A 19273-nucleotide genomic window follows, 5' to 3' on the forward strand; every position below is an offset into this window, starting at 1 on the left:
TCTATTTCGGTTTTCGCGCTCACAATATAGGCGACAAATATTTCAGGAGCCACTGTTAGCGCACTAGCCAGTGCTTGTGCACTTGTGTCCTTACCCAGACTGAAAGGAATAAACGCCAATGGTTTCTCGTCCACCTCTGTGCAATCGGCATTAAGAAAGCGTCTGGGGTCGAACTCCGACGGGTTGCGCCAAATTTCCGAATCGTTGTTGAGGCTCCACATGTTCGGCACGACAAAAGTACCAGCAGGAACGTGATATCCGCCGATTACTGTGTCCCGCCCCGCCCTGTAAAATGAAGATATAGCCATGTATAAAGTAGGCATTTTGCGATGGATTCATGATGGACGAGTATATTAAGACGGTACATGAAAGTGTGGTAAACGTTCTTGAAAACGGGTACTTGCTAAATATCTGAAGTATTACGCGCCAAAACTACGATATCATTACGAGGCACACCGTAGTGGAGGGCTCCGGAAATTTCGACCATCTGGTGTTCTTTAACGCGCACTCACATCACACACTACACGTGCCTCTAGCATTTCGCCTCTCCCGAAATGCGACCTCTGCGGCCAGGATCGAATCCGCGACCTTTGGGTCAGCAGCCGAGCACTTTAATCGCTGTACCATTGCCGGTACGTCGCTGTACGTGCATAGCATATTTCATTTTAGCGCTCGTTGGTTATTCCTTAACCTCCAAATTTCATCCGCATCGCTTAGAAGCAGTACAATGCAAATACGCTTGCATACACGTGGCGAAAGTTGGGATGAGGAGGTGTCATGTGAATGGGGTTCACTATAGTTAATGACATAATGCTCTAAAGCGACATTCCTTTACTCCCCTGAACATAGGCGTGCGCAGAGGGGAGGTGGGGGCACCCCTCTGCTCTGCGGTGAGTCTTGGCCCCCCTAATGTAGCCTATGTCTCTGAATTCTGAGCTCTCGCACAGGATGTATACATGGGGATAATGAATGAGCAATCAGTCTTTTCCTCGATGAAATATTATGCTTATCGGCTGAAATTTGCGACAACCCTGCTCCTAATTTCCCTAAAAGGTCCAGTTGAGGCTGCGCTCGCAAACTTACACCCTGTGCATACTGAAAGGCGACGAAGTCCTCCAGCGCAGCGTCTCCAAAACGGATGCCATAGTGTATGGCATCTTTAGGCGGTCCTTCCACTCCGGCAACCTCCGGCGGCCCACGGCCGCATCGATTTCTCGCTGTATGCGTGCCTGCTGGCCATCGGGGTCACTGGCAGCAACGTACAACATCCACAAGATCACAGTTCGCACAGGATTGGTTGATGGACCGTAGAAGTTGATCGCATTGCCTTCCAAATATTCCACTGCAAGCCAACATTTCACATCAGACACCAACACACACAAGCCAACAACAAATTTCCGGTTGCCATATTGCTGGGTAAAACGCGCAATGACCTTGGTAGGCGCGAAGAGACATCGCTGTCCATTACGGCATATGGCCACTAAAATATAGCTGTATTATGCAACATATGAAAACTTATCGTGCAGTTACACCTGAAGGGTGTGCCATTTAACACACATACACGGATGAGGTATACAGACAGAAGGCACATGCCTTGTCTCTACTAATTCTTCTATGTATGCGTGCTGACTTTCCCTCTTCTGATAGCTATGTTCAACCAACTAGCCTCAAAGAGTAACCTCACTCGTATAATGAGAATCGGTTCCCATGTTTTCCTTGATCTTCCTCAGGTATCCGTCAATGAAATCTGTCCCTGCGTACTGGTCCATATTTTCTTCATGCTCTTTAACCACATTTCTGAAAATAAAAAAAAAATACTTGTTAATTGTTTTCAAAGAACTTGTTATGTGCAATATTTCCTACGTAGATTGGCGGCTATGGTTAAAGAAATATGTCTCTGCATATCCATGTCTCTGTGTTAGGGACACGCTTTGTTAAGGGGGCCGTAACACGGTCTCCCAACCATTTGCGGTTTTCAGCGAGAAATGGAAGTAGGGGATCTATTGTACCTGTGAATATGTGAAAAATGGACTGTAAAAGAAAATTTCAGTGCGAAATGAGCCCTAAAGTCGCCAGCTATAAATGCAGCCCACCGCCGGCGACCGCCATTTTGCCATGGCGTGTGTGACGTCATGTGCTGCGCGGAGCGCAGCCGTCGTCTTCTACCAAAGTTGCAGTCGCTGCAAATCGTTGACTTTCAAGTCCAATTGCTGAAGAAAGCTGAGATTGCTCGACTGCATGTGCAGCTGACCCCGACATGAAATCGTTCGCTGGAATGCAGGCGCTCGCATGGATGCAGCTTGTTACATCACGGCTCGCGAGTGCGTCCGTGTTGCCCGACTCTCATACCGTTCGCGTGTTTATAAAAATATTCAATGTACCAAATCAATCGGGACAAGTGGCTATCTGCTATCAAGAGCCTCGATTCCGGGGCTCAACTATGGGCTGTCCGGAGGGCCCACCATGCGGCGGTCGGGCTTGTCCTGACTGTCCCAACGTGGGAGCGGCCCGCTGCACACTGAGTCGCGCACATCCGCATTTTCAGTAAAGTTTTGCATCCATCCATCCACTATAAATTAAGAGATCGACCAAATGCGCTAAAATTTCGCCAGCCTGCTTGTGAACGCACAAGGAATAACCCACATAACACAGATTATGATAGAAAATTGGGTGTTATGACTCCTTTAAATGAACAAAATTGTTTTTTATGCCTGGCACCTAAAAAAATCTGTGCAGTCATGAATGCACGGTACCAAACAAGACACAGTGATATCACTACTTTATATAGGAATGCGCTATGAAGTTTCGGTAGGGAGTGCTGTGGGTTACTTGAGATTCCGCTTCCCCTTTGAATGAACGCCTGAAGCTCAGAAATTATTGATTCCGAAATAGTGAAATTTGCTCTTATATACAAATAAAAAGTGCGACTGCACTTCCGACTGACAGGGTTTTGTAAGTCTGTCGCCCCATAAAAGTGAAATATTTGCTTAACAAGGTGTGGGTTCGAGCTATAGTTGGTACTCCATGCCCTACTACTTCTTGCGCGAAAACATTCTTAGACAAAGGACGAAAGAGACACGTGTGCGCATGTCCGTGTCTGTTTCGTCCTTTGTCTAAGCATTTTTCGCGCAAGAAGTAGTAAAATAGTTGGGAATAAGAAAGCCCCGCCCAACATACATATATATTTTTTTCGTTCCTCTTGATTTCTCATACAAGTGAAATGAATAATAACGGCCACATATGTTGCTTGAAAATTCCATGACGCTCTTTTACAATAGATGACGTGACTGTGGCCGTAAGGTTATCGCAGCAGCGCGAAATTAGTACGCATGTGCACCATGATGGGTTTACGTAGTACTGCGAATAAGACGCGGTATGTGTGTCATATATCTATACACGAAAAAAAGCACCGCCAGCTGTTTTATTCCTCGCTACAAAAGGCTGCGAAATACGAGTAAAAGCAGATGTTTACCTGTACTACGGCATTAAAAGAGGGGTCGTTGCCATTGTGCACATAGGAAAAGCAGTGCATTAAAATGTGAAGCGACCAATAAAATCCGTTTTGAACTCTAACCGAACATGGACATGTAAGTACAGTTCAGTGCAACATGAGTAGCATGTCATATTTTCGCCATAAGCCATGCTGCGTTATGTCATTTCCTGTGCTCTGATAATGTAACTGTCTTGCACGAAACAAGCATTGTATGCTCTATGCTTTGTCGAAACAGGACTTAGACTTAGGTCTTGTCTTAGCAATAAGCGCGCGACGGCGCTCTTTAGGAATATTAAACACAGTTCTGAGGCATCCGCTTTATACAGGTTAAAACAAGCTATAGATAGCTTGCACGTGACGTCATGGACGCAGCTTCATAAATAACGTACTTTTTCACCAACATGGCGGCTTTGATGACAGCATAATCACATTGCGCTTAACATGCTTCAATATGATAAAGATGCGGCCACAGTGTTATTGGCGTCTTTGCGTCAACAACGAAAGAACTTAGAAGTGATGCAATCATAGCATAACGCGACGTCACAAACCTTGCGTCTTAACGTGCAGTGCGCCAACATGGTGGTTTCAGCGACATTAGTGCAAGCTATCTATACCAGTTCCTGTATTTATTCGCCTAATATGCACTGAACTGGTAACTAGAAACATTCCTTCGTGCATCACGCTTTTCGGAAAGACCCTTCTGATAGATATTCTTTTTTATCTTCATTTGTGTTTTTGCTACTGAACATACTTTGCATTACGCATCCGTCATCAGTGCAAATACCTTGCAGGCTGCCTGTTGCGAAACGCACACAGATAGAGATAAGGCGAATGGTATATACGTCTACATTAATGCTCGTCGCCTATTTGTGGAAGTGTGCCCTGCAATGGATGGCGATTCTCAAGCGTTTGTAAAACTTTGCGCCGTGAATTTGCCGCGATCTCACGTCCATACATTCAGGGCACCATCACTCAGATATAGAATGAAGCGCTGGACTGCATGCGTGCATAACTTGCCACCTTCTCAACTGTGCAGTAGAGTAGGTGGCAAGTTATGAGCAAGTGAAGCGAAAAAAATGTCAAGGAAGCGCAGCCCAGGACACCTTGATGGATGGGATCACGAACGCTGCAGCGGTTGCTCCGCGCTCGATGTCAACTGACCCGTCGATGAAAACTTTCAGGTGGTCGGCGTACTTTTCTTCAATGTATTCAAACACCAAAGAACGTGCTTCTGCTATGGGTGTTGAGCGCTTGCTGTGTATACGAGGAATTTTCAGTTGGCAATCTGTATTCTCATGTGACCAAGGTAGGTCTTATCGAAGTTGTACGTCGCCGAAGGCGTCTGAGGAATGCTCATCCTGGGCTGCATCGATTCGTCGAGAGCATGTGAAAGTGTGGCAATTCAGGCAGCCCTGTAGAAACTAAAGTCTTGTAAAGAGCAGGCAAATCGTGTTACTTTCAGACAGTAAGCCCGCTCTGCAACTATTAAAGCGTGCACTGGTCTTGGAGAAGTGCACTCAAAGATCGCTGCATATATCCTTAAAGGCCTGCACAGCGTTGGGCTTAATATAAAGTTTCAATGGATTCCATCGCATGTCAGTATAGTGGTTAATGATGCGGCTGACAGACTTGCCCGGAATGCTTTGAAACATAGGCCAAAGAAGGCTCCTAGAGCACATCAACGTCTTTTAAGAGAAGCTGTCAACAGGTGTTTCCATTTTTCATGGTTGACACCTCACCAGCCATGTGTGACAAAAGGCAGAGGCCTATCTGTTGCATCAAAATTGCACGGGATCAGCGCCTACACCAGCATAGCTCCACAAGATCAGACTTTCCGCGACGCCATTGTGCCCGGCTTTCAAGACCTGTGGTGATATCGAACATTAGTGCAGTGAACTTGAAGCATTCCAACGCTTAGGCTCGCAACACGACAGTGTAAATGATATCATTTTTCCGCGTGGCCACTGGACATTCAGGAAGAAGGTGTCGCGCCTACTTTGAAGTTTTAGAGGCGAAGCACCTTAGGGTCTTAGCTTGTTGGCATGTCATGTCATCGTCACGGCGGCGTGTCATGTCGTATAGTCACTGTCTATCATAAACGGGTATGTGCCACAAAAATTGGTTAAAACCCACTACTCGCCACCGGTCCACGCTATGCATATTATGAGTTAAAGTTTCGTCGTTACTGCCTAAAACATTATGTCTGGCTTAGCAGCGGTGTCAGAATCCCTGACGAAATTTACCTAGGCGCTCAAGTTTATCTTAAACCAGACACAAACTTGGATCGCTACGGTAAAGTCGTGTGTTTGAAACACCACTTCTTGAAACATATCGGCAAAGTGATGGTAATGATGGCGCTTTACTCGCCAGTTAGCCTAACAAATAGCTGACGACGTTAGTGGAGCTGAAGCACCCTTCCCTACATGCCCGGTTTCAGGCTTGGCACCACTAGTGCCTCATCAAAGAAATCTCTCTCAAAACAATGTGGCGAACTACCTCAGTCAGATCGTTCTTCTTCTTCTTCCGTCTTTTATTGCCCATTAGCAGCAATTTTGTTGTGAGAAACACCGGCGCACACTGCATGCTTCGCCCCTCCCCAGGTTTCACTTTATTCGAGCTGAAACAACCTTCCCTACATGCTTCGCCCCTTCCCAACTTTTTTTATTTGTCAACATTCCTACACTTATATGGCGTTATTTTTAAACTTGAACGACCTCGCATGTGACTGGTGATGAGTGACATTTATGTTGGAGTGTGGTGTGGTGATATGGGAGTCCAGCACAACACTGTACGCAGGATATCTCATAGGCCACCGCCATGTGCACTGTTGCGTCGCGGTACGCGCGACTTCTTGGTATCCTGCCCGCGCTTCGCTTTAAAAAGGACATTATTTAAACATAATCTGAAAGCAGGAAACCGGGCGAGGGAATTGGCTGCAAATCTCGCAAGGCTAGGTCCGCCGGCAACCTACATCATCATCATCATCATCATCAACTCAAGGAAGCGCGTCCAGGAGTTTGTAAATGTCGCAACGCTTGGATCATTCAGCCGCTTGTGCGCACATTCCTTTCAAACATTTAGTATTGTGAACTTGAGCTGTATCGTTTACATTACTGCACAATATCCACCGGCAGTTGCGTTCACAGCTATTTCTCATTCATTTGGTCCGCAGTCCGGCTAACTTGCGTAACAATGGAGGTCTGCTCACCTGACATGCTGCCTCATCTCCTTCATCACGCAGTCCATGATGCGCAAATTTGAGTTTGGAACGTAAAAAGCCAGAGTGCGAACAAACGGGAGGAAATCCATGACAGAGAAGAAGCTCGCGTATCGAAGGAATGTACTGAGCAGGCTTTCGAAAACGCGGCCCCTGGGATCATCCAAGTCGTAGCGCAGCCCAAACACCAATGCTGAAATGTTGTTAGCAACGCTGGACGTGAGTGGCTGAGCTATCTGCACGGGTTGTCCTTTACAAGATGTAAGAAATTCCACGAAGCGTTCTAATTCTTCCTAAAAAATAGAAAAGAAAAACACAATCAGGCACGCATCGCCATCAGCTTAAACACAAATATGTTTCATATAACGTGCTTAAATTTGTGAATAATAATAAGCAAAAACAAAACTGTTTAGTTCCAGTGTACTGAATTTTTTATGGGCGAAGCACCTTAGGGTCTCGGCATGTCGGCGTGCATCGTCGTCTGCTGTCGTGACGGTCCATTTGCTTGAGCGCGAGAGAGGGCGCCACCGCATCAGCGCTCGCCGTGTGGCGAGAGAGTTCGTTTTCTGTAGGGAACACCGGCGCAGACTGCAGGCTTCGCCCCTCCCCAGGTTCCACGTTAGTGGAGCTGAACACCCCTGCCTACATGCCCCTTCTTTCTGGGAGGGAGGGGGAAGTGGCTGAAGATTTATGGCCGCCATCTTGAATTCCAGGGCAGTTCCGAGCAAGCGCCACCTCCCCACTGTTTCTTGCATTGCCGTCACGTCGATTGGGGGAGGGGGGGGTGCACCTGATCGGTATTGTACTACTTCGCTTCACCGCTCCCAGACGGCGACACCACCGCGCCAACCAAGAACACCGTGCGAAAGAGAATGTGTGAGAGATATAAGGCGTGTTTGTGAAGCATCTTACATGTACGTTGGTAGCGCAGTGGGTATAGAGCGCCCGGCACCTATCGTCGCAGACCGAGAGGTAGTGGGTTCTATTCCCAGGGGATTCGTGACAATGAAACTATTTCTTCTAGTTTTTCTTTGTCATCCGTTAGTGTGCATTTTATCAACCTCATATCCGTGACAGAAATACGTCAATGAAGTCTTGGTGGATCTCGGCATAAAATACTTTTGTGTTAAAAAAAAAGACACTAAGAGCACGTGTCACCGATTTTCTTACGTGAATGTGTTCCTCCATAGATTTCTTGGCGAAGCCCAGGTTTCTCATTATTTGAAAGCAATATCTTCGGTTGACTTGCCATGCTTCGCCGTTCAACACAGCAATTCCTGTAGGACAAACCGGTTTAGTAGATCTTATACCGAATTTGTACACTGCAGTCAACAGTTCTGGGACATGCGCAAATAAACTACAATAATAAGAGTGAAAATCATGCGGATGAATTGACTTTCGTACCCTTCACACCGAGGTAGTTAAAGACGAAATCGCTTGGTCGATAAAGCACGTCAGGATTTGTGAGTGCTTCTCGAACGGAAACGGCGTCGTTGAGCACCACCAGATCCTTCACTCCGAGCTGCAATCTGGAAATACGAATTCCCTGCGACTTACTATCAAAGTGTCACATTTTTGTCTAACAAACGTTTGAACAAATAAGTCAAAGTTAACATAATTGTGGGATCATGGGTTCTTTCCGGTACGTTTTGTCTTTTAGGCTTGAAAAACTAAGAGCGCACGGAAAACACAGACGACAAAAGGTCACACATACGCACACACGTAGGCGCTTACTTCCAACAAAATTTATTCTTGCGATCCACTGCTAGGTATAGCACACAATCAGCCCATATCGATGCGCGAAACTCCCAAACGCCCCCAGTCAGAGAGGCCTACGTGTGTGCATATGTGTGACCTTTTGTCGTCCGTGTTTTCCGTGCGCTCTTAGTTTTTCAAGATGAACTACCAACGTGCCCAAACTGCCGCATGGCTGGTCTTTTAGGCAAAGAGTGCACAGCAAAGATCGTCTGGCTCAAAACAAACTAACATGCAAGACAGACGCGGTACACATTTGCCATCTAAAAGAGGCGCGCGCACACGCACACACACACACACGCACACGCGCACGCACGCACGCACGCACGCACGCACACACACACACACACACACACGCACGCACACACACACACACACACACACACACACACACACACACACACACACACACACACACACACACACACACGCGCGCACACACACGCGCGCGCACGCACACACACACACACACACACACACACACACAAACAAACACAAACACACAAGATGTACTCATGCCACCCAAAGAGAGAGAGAGATAATATTCTTTAAGGAAATTCCCGGAGAGGTTAGCCTGGTTTGTCGCCTGGCTTGCTACTGCAGGTGTTGGGTGATGACTATGGTATATACAATGATCACATATACACCATATACACACATATAGTACGTACAGTCACAAGCGCACATATATACATAAAAAGAGTAATTCACAAGCTTTGGTTAAGCCGAGTGTTCCTCAAGAACGCCAACAGCGCTTTTTTGTTGCGCATTGCACAACTGCTGTCTTGCCACGGGCCGAGAAGGTGCCGCAGCTCCAATATCGAAACGCGTTGCAAATGAAGTGCTGCCTTCAGAATCTGTCGTTCGGCCACCCAAAGTTCAGCCCACTAACGGCACGGAGCTCGTAAAAATTGACTGCAGAAGCAACTGTGGATATTCAATGGCATGGCACATTTTGCATCGTCTTATACGTTGCGTCTAACTTCGTGAATCTGAGAAAAATCGTCTTGTTCTAACACGGTCCTGTAGATATCACTCCCGAACATACCGTAACACGCGAGTAATGGGCAACTTTGTGCGTCAGCCTTTCACAAGTCTGAATGCTAGAGGCCCATGTACAGTCGTCAGCAAGCTTACTCGAACGCTCCGCAGCCTGGTCTGGACTGGTTTGACTGATGCCAGCAGCGAAGCGCTGGGCGCTGTTCCCGAGATAATACCTCGGTATGCTCAGATAGTACGTCGGCATGCATTGGTAACATCTTGGCAACAGGACCGAAAGCTACGCGGCTCTGGATACGCGGCTCAGGGCAGGCTGCGGAGCGTTCGAGTTAAGCTTGCTGACGATTGTACTGTGCGATGTCAGTGCGCTATGACAGCGGCGTTGTAGTGAGCGATGTCAGTGCATCAAAACTATGCGAAGCTCTCCACTACGGCGTGCCTCTTAATTATATCGTGATTTGGGCAAGTAAAATTCGAGAAGTTGTTTCACAAGTCTGTGATTGATCTGCAGCCCTTTGTTTAAGTTAGAGAGAAAGTGGGCATGTTGCCTGTATACCTGATACGTATAAAGAAGATGCAGGTGCCACTTGAAGCCAATGCCCGAGTCATTATTGCCATGACATGAGAGCGAGAGAGAACAGAGAGAGATACGAAGGGAAAAAAGCAGGGAGGTCAACCAAGGACGTGTACAGTTGGCTACTCTACCATTGAGGACGAGGAGCGAGCGAATAATAAAGTATACCAGAAAAAAAAAAGGATACGAACAAAACTTGATAAAGACAGTTAATGTTAATAACCCCCAAAGAGCAGTGTTCGCTAACAGTTAGTTCCCAAGTGTTCGTAAAGTCTATTTTACGAAATGCGATAGCGTGTCTGTGGCCTTGCGCATCTATAAATGCCTGGCTGAGCTATCCAGGTTTTTTTTTCCTTCCAAGAGTAGTCTCTTATGTAAGCGACTGAGTCTAGCCTACAGAGTACACTATTCAGCGTTAAAGCATGCGCATTAGCACTGTTCGTGCAGTAATGTTGAAGGCCGCTGTGCACAGGATAAATACGGGTGCAATTAATAATGTAATAGCCTACATCAATGAGCGCAGTGTGGCCTGAGTGCAGATATCGAACCCCTTTCATGGTTACATGTGACTTTGGAAGTTTATCGGAGTAAAAATTGGCTTCACTTGGTTTTGCAGTCGAGAAAAGCAATAACTAACAGGAGAAAAAAAGAAGCACCTTATAATGGGACCATATTTCTTGCTCAACTCCTTGAATACCACGTGGTACGGTTTCCATATGAATGGAAGATAGCCAAGAACTGGAATGCCTCTTGGTCCAGGTGGCAAGCGCCTATCTGTCTTGTATTTTCTCTTTGAAGCAAGGTTCCTTAAGATCAGCAGTCCAGCAAATGTGACAGCCAACCATACGAAAATTACCGACCAGCTGCTTTCCCAGGCGGCAACCTGAAAGAGAAGGAGGTAATAAAGCTTTCCTCAATAAGCATATGTCAGAAAACTGCTACTGCAAGAAGTTTTAAACTGAAAAAATACTTATCTCGCACTTAAAGAACGCATTAGAGTGAGGGATTTCACGTTCCAAAGGACTACATGGGTTTGTATGCATCTTTGTCATTCACGCATTTCACAATAAAATTTCATGGGTAATAATATGGCGCTTGACTTCCGTAAGGAACACACAAGCAAGGAGATGCATCGCATTTGGCTTCTCAGAAGTTATGTTGACAACCTCAGCTTCTTAATGTGGCAGCTAAATCTAAGCACACGAGCGTTACTGCATTTCGCCCCGCTCAGACTCAGGTCGCCGTAACCGGGAATGTAGCCTGCGAGCTCGAGAATAACAATAAAGCTTCACTCTCACTAGCACTTAAAAGTGTATGTATTTATATGACGTTTAACAATTATCGCAAACCACTTACGAAGGAGACGTAATGGAGGCGCCTGTGCATCAATGCTGTTGGCTTTCTGCGAAAACCTGACGCACGGATGCGCAGAAAAATAGCTTTTTTATAGCCTGAGCTTATCTTACTCCTGGTCAATTGCGATGGTCCAGCGTCCACGTTTTATGGAAGCTTGTCCCACGATTTTTACAGCAGCTGTGTACCTTGCACGTGCTTTTGCCGGAATCAGGGCATCTTGCTTATGTCCTTTCACTGCCTTTCAGGTCGCATTCCACTTCTAGCTGTCTTACTGCGCGGGCCATGCCGAATGCTGCTCTTACCTCACAAACTGCACTCCGAATTGAAATGTTCACTTTTTGCAGTTACAACTGCCTTCCTGACCAAAAAATTGGTAGCTTAATTCTGTCATACTTACTTGTAACATCGACGAAAATGACCATGGGATGATTATGTGTTTTCATTGTATGTATTTTCATTCCATAAACGACAGCAGTTGACGGTGCTTGAAAGGTGCTCACTGCAGTAACTTCGTAACACTAGTACGGGCACGTAGTAAAAATTTCCATAGCTATCTACTTACGAAATTAAATCCTGGCATTGAACGTCTCGAAGCTGCGCAGGTAGACCTACGAGGAAAATTGCATACGAAAAGACGTCGGAGAATATTTGAATCACCAGTTGTTCTCGAACGTGCACCTTACAGATGGGTCCACGAGCACTCTCGGCTTCCGTTCGTATCGAAATGCGACCGCGGAGACCGGAAATCGAATTCGCCGTTTCGTGCGTTGCAACACAATGCCATTGCTACTGGGACACCGCTGCGGGTTGACTGCCAGCTACGATTGCCGCACTTTTGTTTAAGCGGAATGCAAAGTAGTATTTTACCTGCATACAAGCAAGCCCTGGAAAACTCTAGGGGCATGAAAGCAATGTAAAACCCTCTTAAATGTTCTGTAATTGTAGTCCGCTGCTCATACCAAAAAACTAAATAACAATAACATTATTACTATAGCGATTTTACACCAAGCTCTCTTCAGCTGAGTTGCTCTGAGAGCAAATGGTTCCCTACACGTAGTCGCATTAAATAATTGAACTCACGACGGCCAGATAGATATGCCCGGATAAGGGTAAGCGACGGCCTGACGTGATACCCATTTTTCTTCCCAGGCGCAAAACTTGAATACAGAGCAAGAAGTATGTCCCACCACCACACCATACCCTTAACCGAGAAGAAGCCGTCGCCTGGCAACGACTAATTGCTTCCCCTTGTCTCTTCGGCCTACATCTCTGGTCCCACACGCTATTCCTTATACTGTCCGATAGATAAATGCAGCGATATATGCAATGTAGTACGAAGCCCACAGTACAACGTTGCGTCTAGGAATGTCCACACCCTCAGGGCTACCACCCGTTCCTCTGCTCTCGTCTTCCCCCTGGGATACAGTGCTGGTCCGCTCAGAAGCGGAGGAAGAGTTTCGGCTGATACATAACACACGTGGACTGGCGCAAGCCAATCGGGACCATCGCCCTCGTAAGTCTCCGCCCTACGAGGAAGGTGTCTCAGCCTGCAATAAAAAAGCGTTTCTCTTATCTCTACCTCTCTCTCGCCCAAATAACTAGTTCGCCCTTTGCATATCTAGATACCGGTGTGTGGGAAATTGACGTAGATGAGTTTTAACTGCTGAAATATGAACAATAAGACGAGCACGCCTACAGAACGCGCTCTTGTTTGTCCAAACGTTAATATGCATGTGGCAAACTAAAAGAATGATAACCCGTTAGCACAGATAGGTGACATCGAAAATTCTGGCTATTCCCACGGAAGAAAAACCTCATTATTGTCACTGGAAGCATAGTACAGTTGAAACTCGATTTAACAAAGTGATCACCGAGTCTAAAATATTTCGTTAAATAGGGCAGTTCGTTAAATTGAGAAATATTTTCCGGTCCTTCAGTATCTAAAATCGCAACGTAGCGCAACCCAACAGCTACCAGCGCATTGTTTTTGCCGCCAACCGACTCCTGAAAATGTGAAAAACCCGCGAGGGAAGCCCGATGATGGCCCGGACATGGACATTCCCATGTCGCCCGGGTACGGGGGCGGGGGCTCCATCTGCAAGCGATGCAGGTCAAGTAGACGGTCACGTGAAGCTATGGCAGGCTGCCGACATGCAATGGCGCGGTGAATGAAAGTAACGATTGTGCCAGCAGGCCGAGCAAGATAGTAGCGAGGAGACGATCAGTCCTATCAGTCACATAATCATGAAATGACGAAAGCAACCATCGCCGCCCCTAGCGCCATTTAGTACGTATGAGACCTACCGACTCCCGAGTCCTTTGTTTGGTGCATAAGCGCGGCGTGCAGCCCCGTCAAAATAAAGCAATGGCCGTAACCAGGGCGGCTAGATGGTCTAACGTTATAGGCCCCGACAGCTGGTATGGTGGCGCTGCGGCGCTAGGACAGTGAGCGCCGCGAGTAGCGGCCGCGCGCGTGATCCTGTCGTGTCATGTTGCGAATGCCGCTCTGTGTGAGCTGAGCAATGGCATTGCGGAGCGAGCAGCGCGCGAGATTGTGTGGATTCCGCGGAACTGTATACGTAGAAAGATATTTAAAATAAAACCAATCTTCTTCACGGCAGTGACCTTTACACCGCTAATCATGTTTGCGGCATCAGGGAGGAAAATGTGTCAGCAAAGGGGCCCTTCGATATCTGTTGCAAGTGTGTGAAGAGCGTCGACTAGGACGTCCGTCTTCAGGTTATCAAAGTTTTATCGAGGTCTTCTATTAAATTAAAAGCATTGTGACGAAGATGCACCTCCATCCAGCAGCATCGCCAACGCTCGCCACGCTAGGCTGGTGTGTTTCTTCCCTCATCTATTACGCGAAGAGCTCCCTTTGACTATTGCATCCGTTCTCGCTATTCAGCAGGGGTTCTCGCTATTAATCAGTCTGCGTGTGTTGGTGTTCGCACTAAGAAAGAGAAAAAACATTCGTTCCTCTCGCTTTTTTTTTTACGCTGGCTCGTTCCTTCAGACCTTTCGATGATTTCTGCACATTTTCCCAGCTGTCTATAGAGCCAATTGCACATTGTGGGAGCAAGATGCACATGCAAGGGTGGGCGCCGAGGATGGTGTAAACTCGTCGCCGCCTTGTCTATGTTTGTTAACAAGTGCGAGCACACATCCTGCACAGACCTATCATGCGCCTGGCTCTGGCCATCGCCGCGTCCCCTTCTAGATACGAAGATGTTTAACGCTTCGTCGCAAGGTCACACTGTCACCTTTCCCATAGCACGCAAGAAAACGTGTCGGAAGACACAGGCAGAATGCAGGGATTTCAAACTTCTCTCATCATTGCGCAAGAAGTGGGCACTGCATATGCGGTTTCGGTGCTTCACAAGCTGCCTAAGACCTCCATCGGGGCTAGAAGAAGGCAGAGTTTATGACCACAACGAGCAAATATGCGCAGTAATAGCAAGGAAAGCATTAAAAAATTAAGAGCGTCTGTTTATCTCGCACGTCGCACCGCCCTTACCGATGCTGTCATCTCTCGTTCTCGTGAGCCTTCCATATAAATCTATATAATTTCATTTTTGGCAGCTTACAGCCAGTGTTTCTGTAGCTGTTGCGACAGCCATACACGCCACAATACGTAGTTACACTCCTGTTTGACCGCGAATTAGCTTCGTTCTTTCGAGCTGCTATGGTTCCGCCCGTACGCACCCGCTCTCAGCCGCGACTGATTAGAAACGCGCCGCGCCGTGGGCGGCGCCACTTGTTCAGTCAAAACTGCAGCGCACTAGGCCTATAGCGTTGTAGCATATGGCAAAAGGAAATCGCAATTTTTTTTCATCCAGTTTCTTCAGAAAAAACCTGGCTAAATCGGGTTCGGTGACCAAGTTAGTTTGTTGATTCGCGATGCTGACAACATTTAACGCTATGGGTACCTGCCTGGAGTAAAAATATTTTCGGTAGATTGGAAAACTCGTAAAATCGGCTTTCGTTAGATCCAGTTTCAACTGAACTCGTGTTAAGAGGGAGCTGTTCACATTGGTGTAATCACAGTAGAAACTTCTCGTGTATTTTTATAGCTGCACAGCTGGTAAATGGTCGGTAAAGCTGAAGACTAGTTTCAAATGCGCTAAAACGGTATCTGATAGAGACACGAAGGCGCATCGCAGTACATTTTTAATTACAAAACAAAAACACTCCTTACTCTCCGTGACTTGCATATAAACAGGGAATCATACTGTAGATGTATTGTTTAGAATTTTGCGGGACGCACGCAACATTCTATGTCCTGACAGCACCGACTGCATAGCTGTAGGACTACTACTAAATAAAACAATCTCTTGAGCGCGCATCCTGTATACATAAGCGGTTCCGTGAAGACGTCACAGAAGGTCAAGTTCGAATGAAGCCACGCATAATGTAATCCGTTACTCACACTACGAAGCAAACCATGATGATCACAGTGTTCCATAATAGAGCTGTAGAGACGTAGTATTCGCGCCTACTCCTAGCCACTCCTGCTTAGAAACTAGCAAGAGTTGATAACCGCGCTCTGAGTCTGCACCTGTTCCATATAACGGAAGTCAAGTGGGACTTACCAACGAGTAGTAAAAACGCTATAGAAATACTTTCGAGGGTACGATCCATGCGATTCGAAAAGAAAGTCTCGTCTTTTTATTTCTTTCTAGCTGGTGGTATTTTTTAGTTGGGCAATGTACTAGCGGATGTGAAATAAGTTGCAAGGGCGGTGTAGACAGGAAAGACGCAGTAAACGGGTCGTGCACTAAAGATGACGTATCATTTCAAACAGTGCATTTCAATATGGTTAAAAACAGAGGTTTTAAAAAAATGATCCAGGAGGGCAACATATTCTAAAGTGGAAGAGGTACGGGTGCAGCGTGTTTGTCACAGTACAACTGCCGTCATAAAAGCAGCTGGCAGAAGGTGCGCTGGGGTCTACCATTTTACAGCAGAGCGTTTGCGCGCGAGGTTGGCCGTGTGTGGCAGATAAAAAATTATCATCACAAACCGGCACGCGCTCTCTTCTTCATTGTCGTATTCTGCTACGCTCCCAGAACACGTTTGAAATTTGAAGTTTATTTACAGTTTTAACAGTATATGAGACATGAATTGTCATGGCGCCGGAACAAAAGGCGTGTTTATACACGCCTAACTTGGCTCCTGGCACCACGAGCACAGAAGACAACGGATAACTGCAGGAAAAAAACGCCAGGGCTGCGCTAAAACCGCAGCACAGTCACAGCGAAAGCTGGAAGAGCGGCGTTTCTAGAGCCCGTTGTAAGCTCTCTTGGGACTATTAATACAAGTACACTAGCAAGGTACCCACTACGCCATAAATCACAACTTTTGTCAAGTTGGGAAGCAGCTACTTAGCCAATATTCGTCATTCTGCGGGGAAGCGAGGCACCAGCTACACGTCTGTAAGGCATTATGTGCACTTTGTTGACGCGACGACTGATGACGATGAAGAATCATGGCTCAGCCCTTTGTAATGGGTGGGAAGCTTTAAACGGCCCACCAGTTGAGTAATTAATGTGCATTGGGTGACGCGCGGTCGCTATTTCCCTCTTCAGCCATGCTGTATAACATACGTTGACGTGGGAGAGAGAAAGAGGGAGGGGGGGGGGGAGAACTTTACTGAGACCCCGAGAAAATGGATCATGCGCTTATGGGCTTCCTTGGCAACCAATACAAGTGCACTTGCGAGGAACCCACTACGATATAAATCATTGTAATTTTTGACAAGTAGGGAAGCAGGCACTATGCCATTTTTCGTCATTCTACGGAGAGCGGTGGTACCTGCTAAACGCATGTAAGGCATTATGCGCACTTTGTTGATGCTGTACCTGATGACGATGAAGAATTATGGCGGAGCCCTTTGTAATGGGTTGGAAGCATTCAATAACCTACTCGTTGCGCAATTCGCATTGTGTAATGCCTCGTTACAGAATTCGCGTTGTGCGACGATTGGTGCTTATTTTACTCTTCTACCACGCTATATTGCATGTGTTAATGTGGTTCCTTCCCGACATGAAGCCTGTATAGGAGCTTTGTGCAAAGCAGTTTCAAGCACCGCCATGGCTCAGAGGTTGAATACTGGGCTCCCACGCAGAGGGCCCAGGTTCGAACCTTGTTCCATCCTGGAATTTTTTTCTTATTTCGTTTATTTTTATTTCGAGCGATAGTGGTTACGGACACCGGCGGCGGCGGCGGCTGACAACTACGGCGCCAGAAACGGCCGCTGAAATGATCTAATAACAGCTTTTGCTGTAAAAAAAAAAAAAAATAAAACTCACAGAGGCATACACACATGTATATGTGCATGTACATAAATGTCGCAATTACAAATGAACTAGTTCTATACACCATAATAGAGTGCAATAATTGGAATAAGACACAAATGAAAATGTATAGATGCACGGCTTTACAATAATTGAAGCCAGATATTTTTTGATGCATAGTATAACGAGGATAGTATAACAAGAGGGGGGAAAGAGAGAGGTGAGAGGGTAAAAGTACGGAAAGCCGAGCTAGTTGGTACGAATGCATTGTGCAATAGCGCAAGAAACACAGGGACACAGGCAAGAGAGACGATGCAGGCGCTAACTTTCAATTGACGTTTATGTGTGTTTCCGAAAAAATAAACGTCAGTTGAAAGTTGGAGCCTGTATCGCCTCTCCTGCCTGTGTCCTTGTGTTTCTTGCGCTATTCCACTATGGAGAGGGTAAAAGCCGAGCCAAGTCAGGACGAGCTATGTGCCCACCAGCTCTGCTGTGAGACAGCCTTGCGGGACTTAGTGCAAGCTGCGGAAATTTTTTTTGTCACGCATTTCATGCGCGTTTGTTACGCATGTTGCATTGCAATGAAACAACACACGCACGCATCTGCATTTTTGGGCGTTTTATTTCGATATAGTCATCGACAGCTGACGACTACGTTGATGACAACAGATGATGACAATATCACGACGTATAATGTCAATGAAACACTACAATATCGCAGGCATATTGCAATCTGTGGCACAATCAAAGCCCGTCGCGAACGATGCGAGCACATCGGTGGGGCTACCGGAGAACTATGAGAATAACAAAACATTATGTATGCTTATTAATTAATTAATTGATTGATTGATTGATTGATTGATTGATTGATTGATTGATTGATTGATTGATTGATTGATTGATTGATTGATTGATTGATTGATGTTTCTGTACACATACACCAGATTTATTGGTGTATGTTTCTCCCCTATCACCAGCATAACGTAGATTAGGAAGGAGCAATATTGTAGCCACAGAGTGAACACTCGGGTAAGGGTTTAACGTCCCGAAACCACGATATGATTTTTAGGGACGCCGTAGGGGGGGGGGTGCTCCGGAGATTTCGAACACCTGGGGTTCTTTAGCGTGCACCTAAATTACGTACACGGGCCTCAAACAATTTCGCCTCCATCGAAAATGCAGCCGCCGCGGCCGGAATTCGATCCCGCGACCTTCGGGTCAGCAGTCGAGCGCCATAACCAGTAGACCAACGTAGCAGGGCTAATTGAAAATACTTGACACTGAAAACTAGCGCCAGTTGATTGTGCTATAAATGACAGAACTTTACAATTCACGATGTTCTCCCGGCTTCTTTGGTCAGCGTGGTATGAAGCGTAATGGTTGCGTCTCGTCTACCAGCGAAAGGAGGCCGTGCTTGGCCTCCAGGGAGAGCGTTTTTCCTTCTTCAGGGAGTACCTTGAACTTTTGTAGCACGGTGGTGACGTATAGAAAGACTTCTATGAGAGCCAAGGTTTCTCCCGGGCATGCCCGCCTTCCTGCAAAGTAAGTCAGAGTAGTAGCGATTCATTAAAAGCACAGATGTC

At 46.5% G+C, this 19273-nt stretch overlaps 1 protein-coding gene across 1 annotated transcript in view; it reads right to left on the reverse strand.

Annotated features, from left to right (window-relative positions):
- LOC119381512 (uncharacterized) overlaps positions 1 to 19273 on the reverse strand; it is a 44968-nt gene that overhangs the window by 3062 nt on the left and 22633 nt on the right. Inside the window, exons 9-17 of the mRNA XM_049412799.1 lie at positions 19052 to 19225; positions 11395 to 11477; positions 10695 to 10921; positions 8115 to 8239; positions 7881 to 7987; positions 6702 to 7003; positions 1685 to 1797; positions 1084 to 1342; positions 95 to 285 (exon numbers count right to left, since the gene is read on the reverse strand). Coding sequence (XP_049268756.1) covers positions 95 to 285; positions 1084 to 1342; positions 1685 to 1797; positions 6702 to 7003; positions 7881 to 7987; positions 8115 to 8239; positions 10695 to 10921; positions 11395 to 11477; positions 19052 to 19225 — 1581 coding nt within the window. The remainder of the gene's footprint in view (positions 1 to 94; positions 286 to 1083; positions 1343 to 1684; positions 1798 to 6701; positions 7004 to 7880; positions 7988 to 8114; positions 8240 to 10694; positions 10922 to 11394; positions 11478 to 19051; positions 19226 to 19273) is intronic.

This window comes from Rhipicephalus sanguineus, chromosome 2 (assembly GCF_013339695.2).
Source record: "Rhipicephalus sanguineus isolate Rsan-2018 chromosome 2, BIME_Rsan_1.4, whole genome shotgun sequence".
Classification (NCBI taxonomy): Eukaryota; Metazoa; Arthropoda; class Arachnida; order Ixodida; family Ixodidae; genus Rhipicephalus; species Rhipicephalus sanguineus.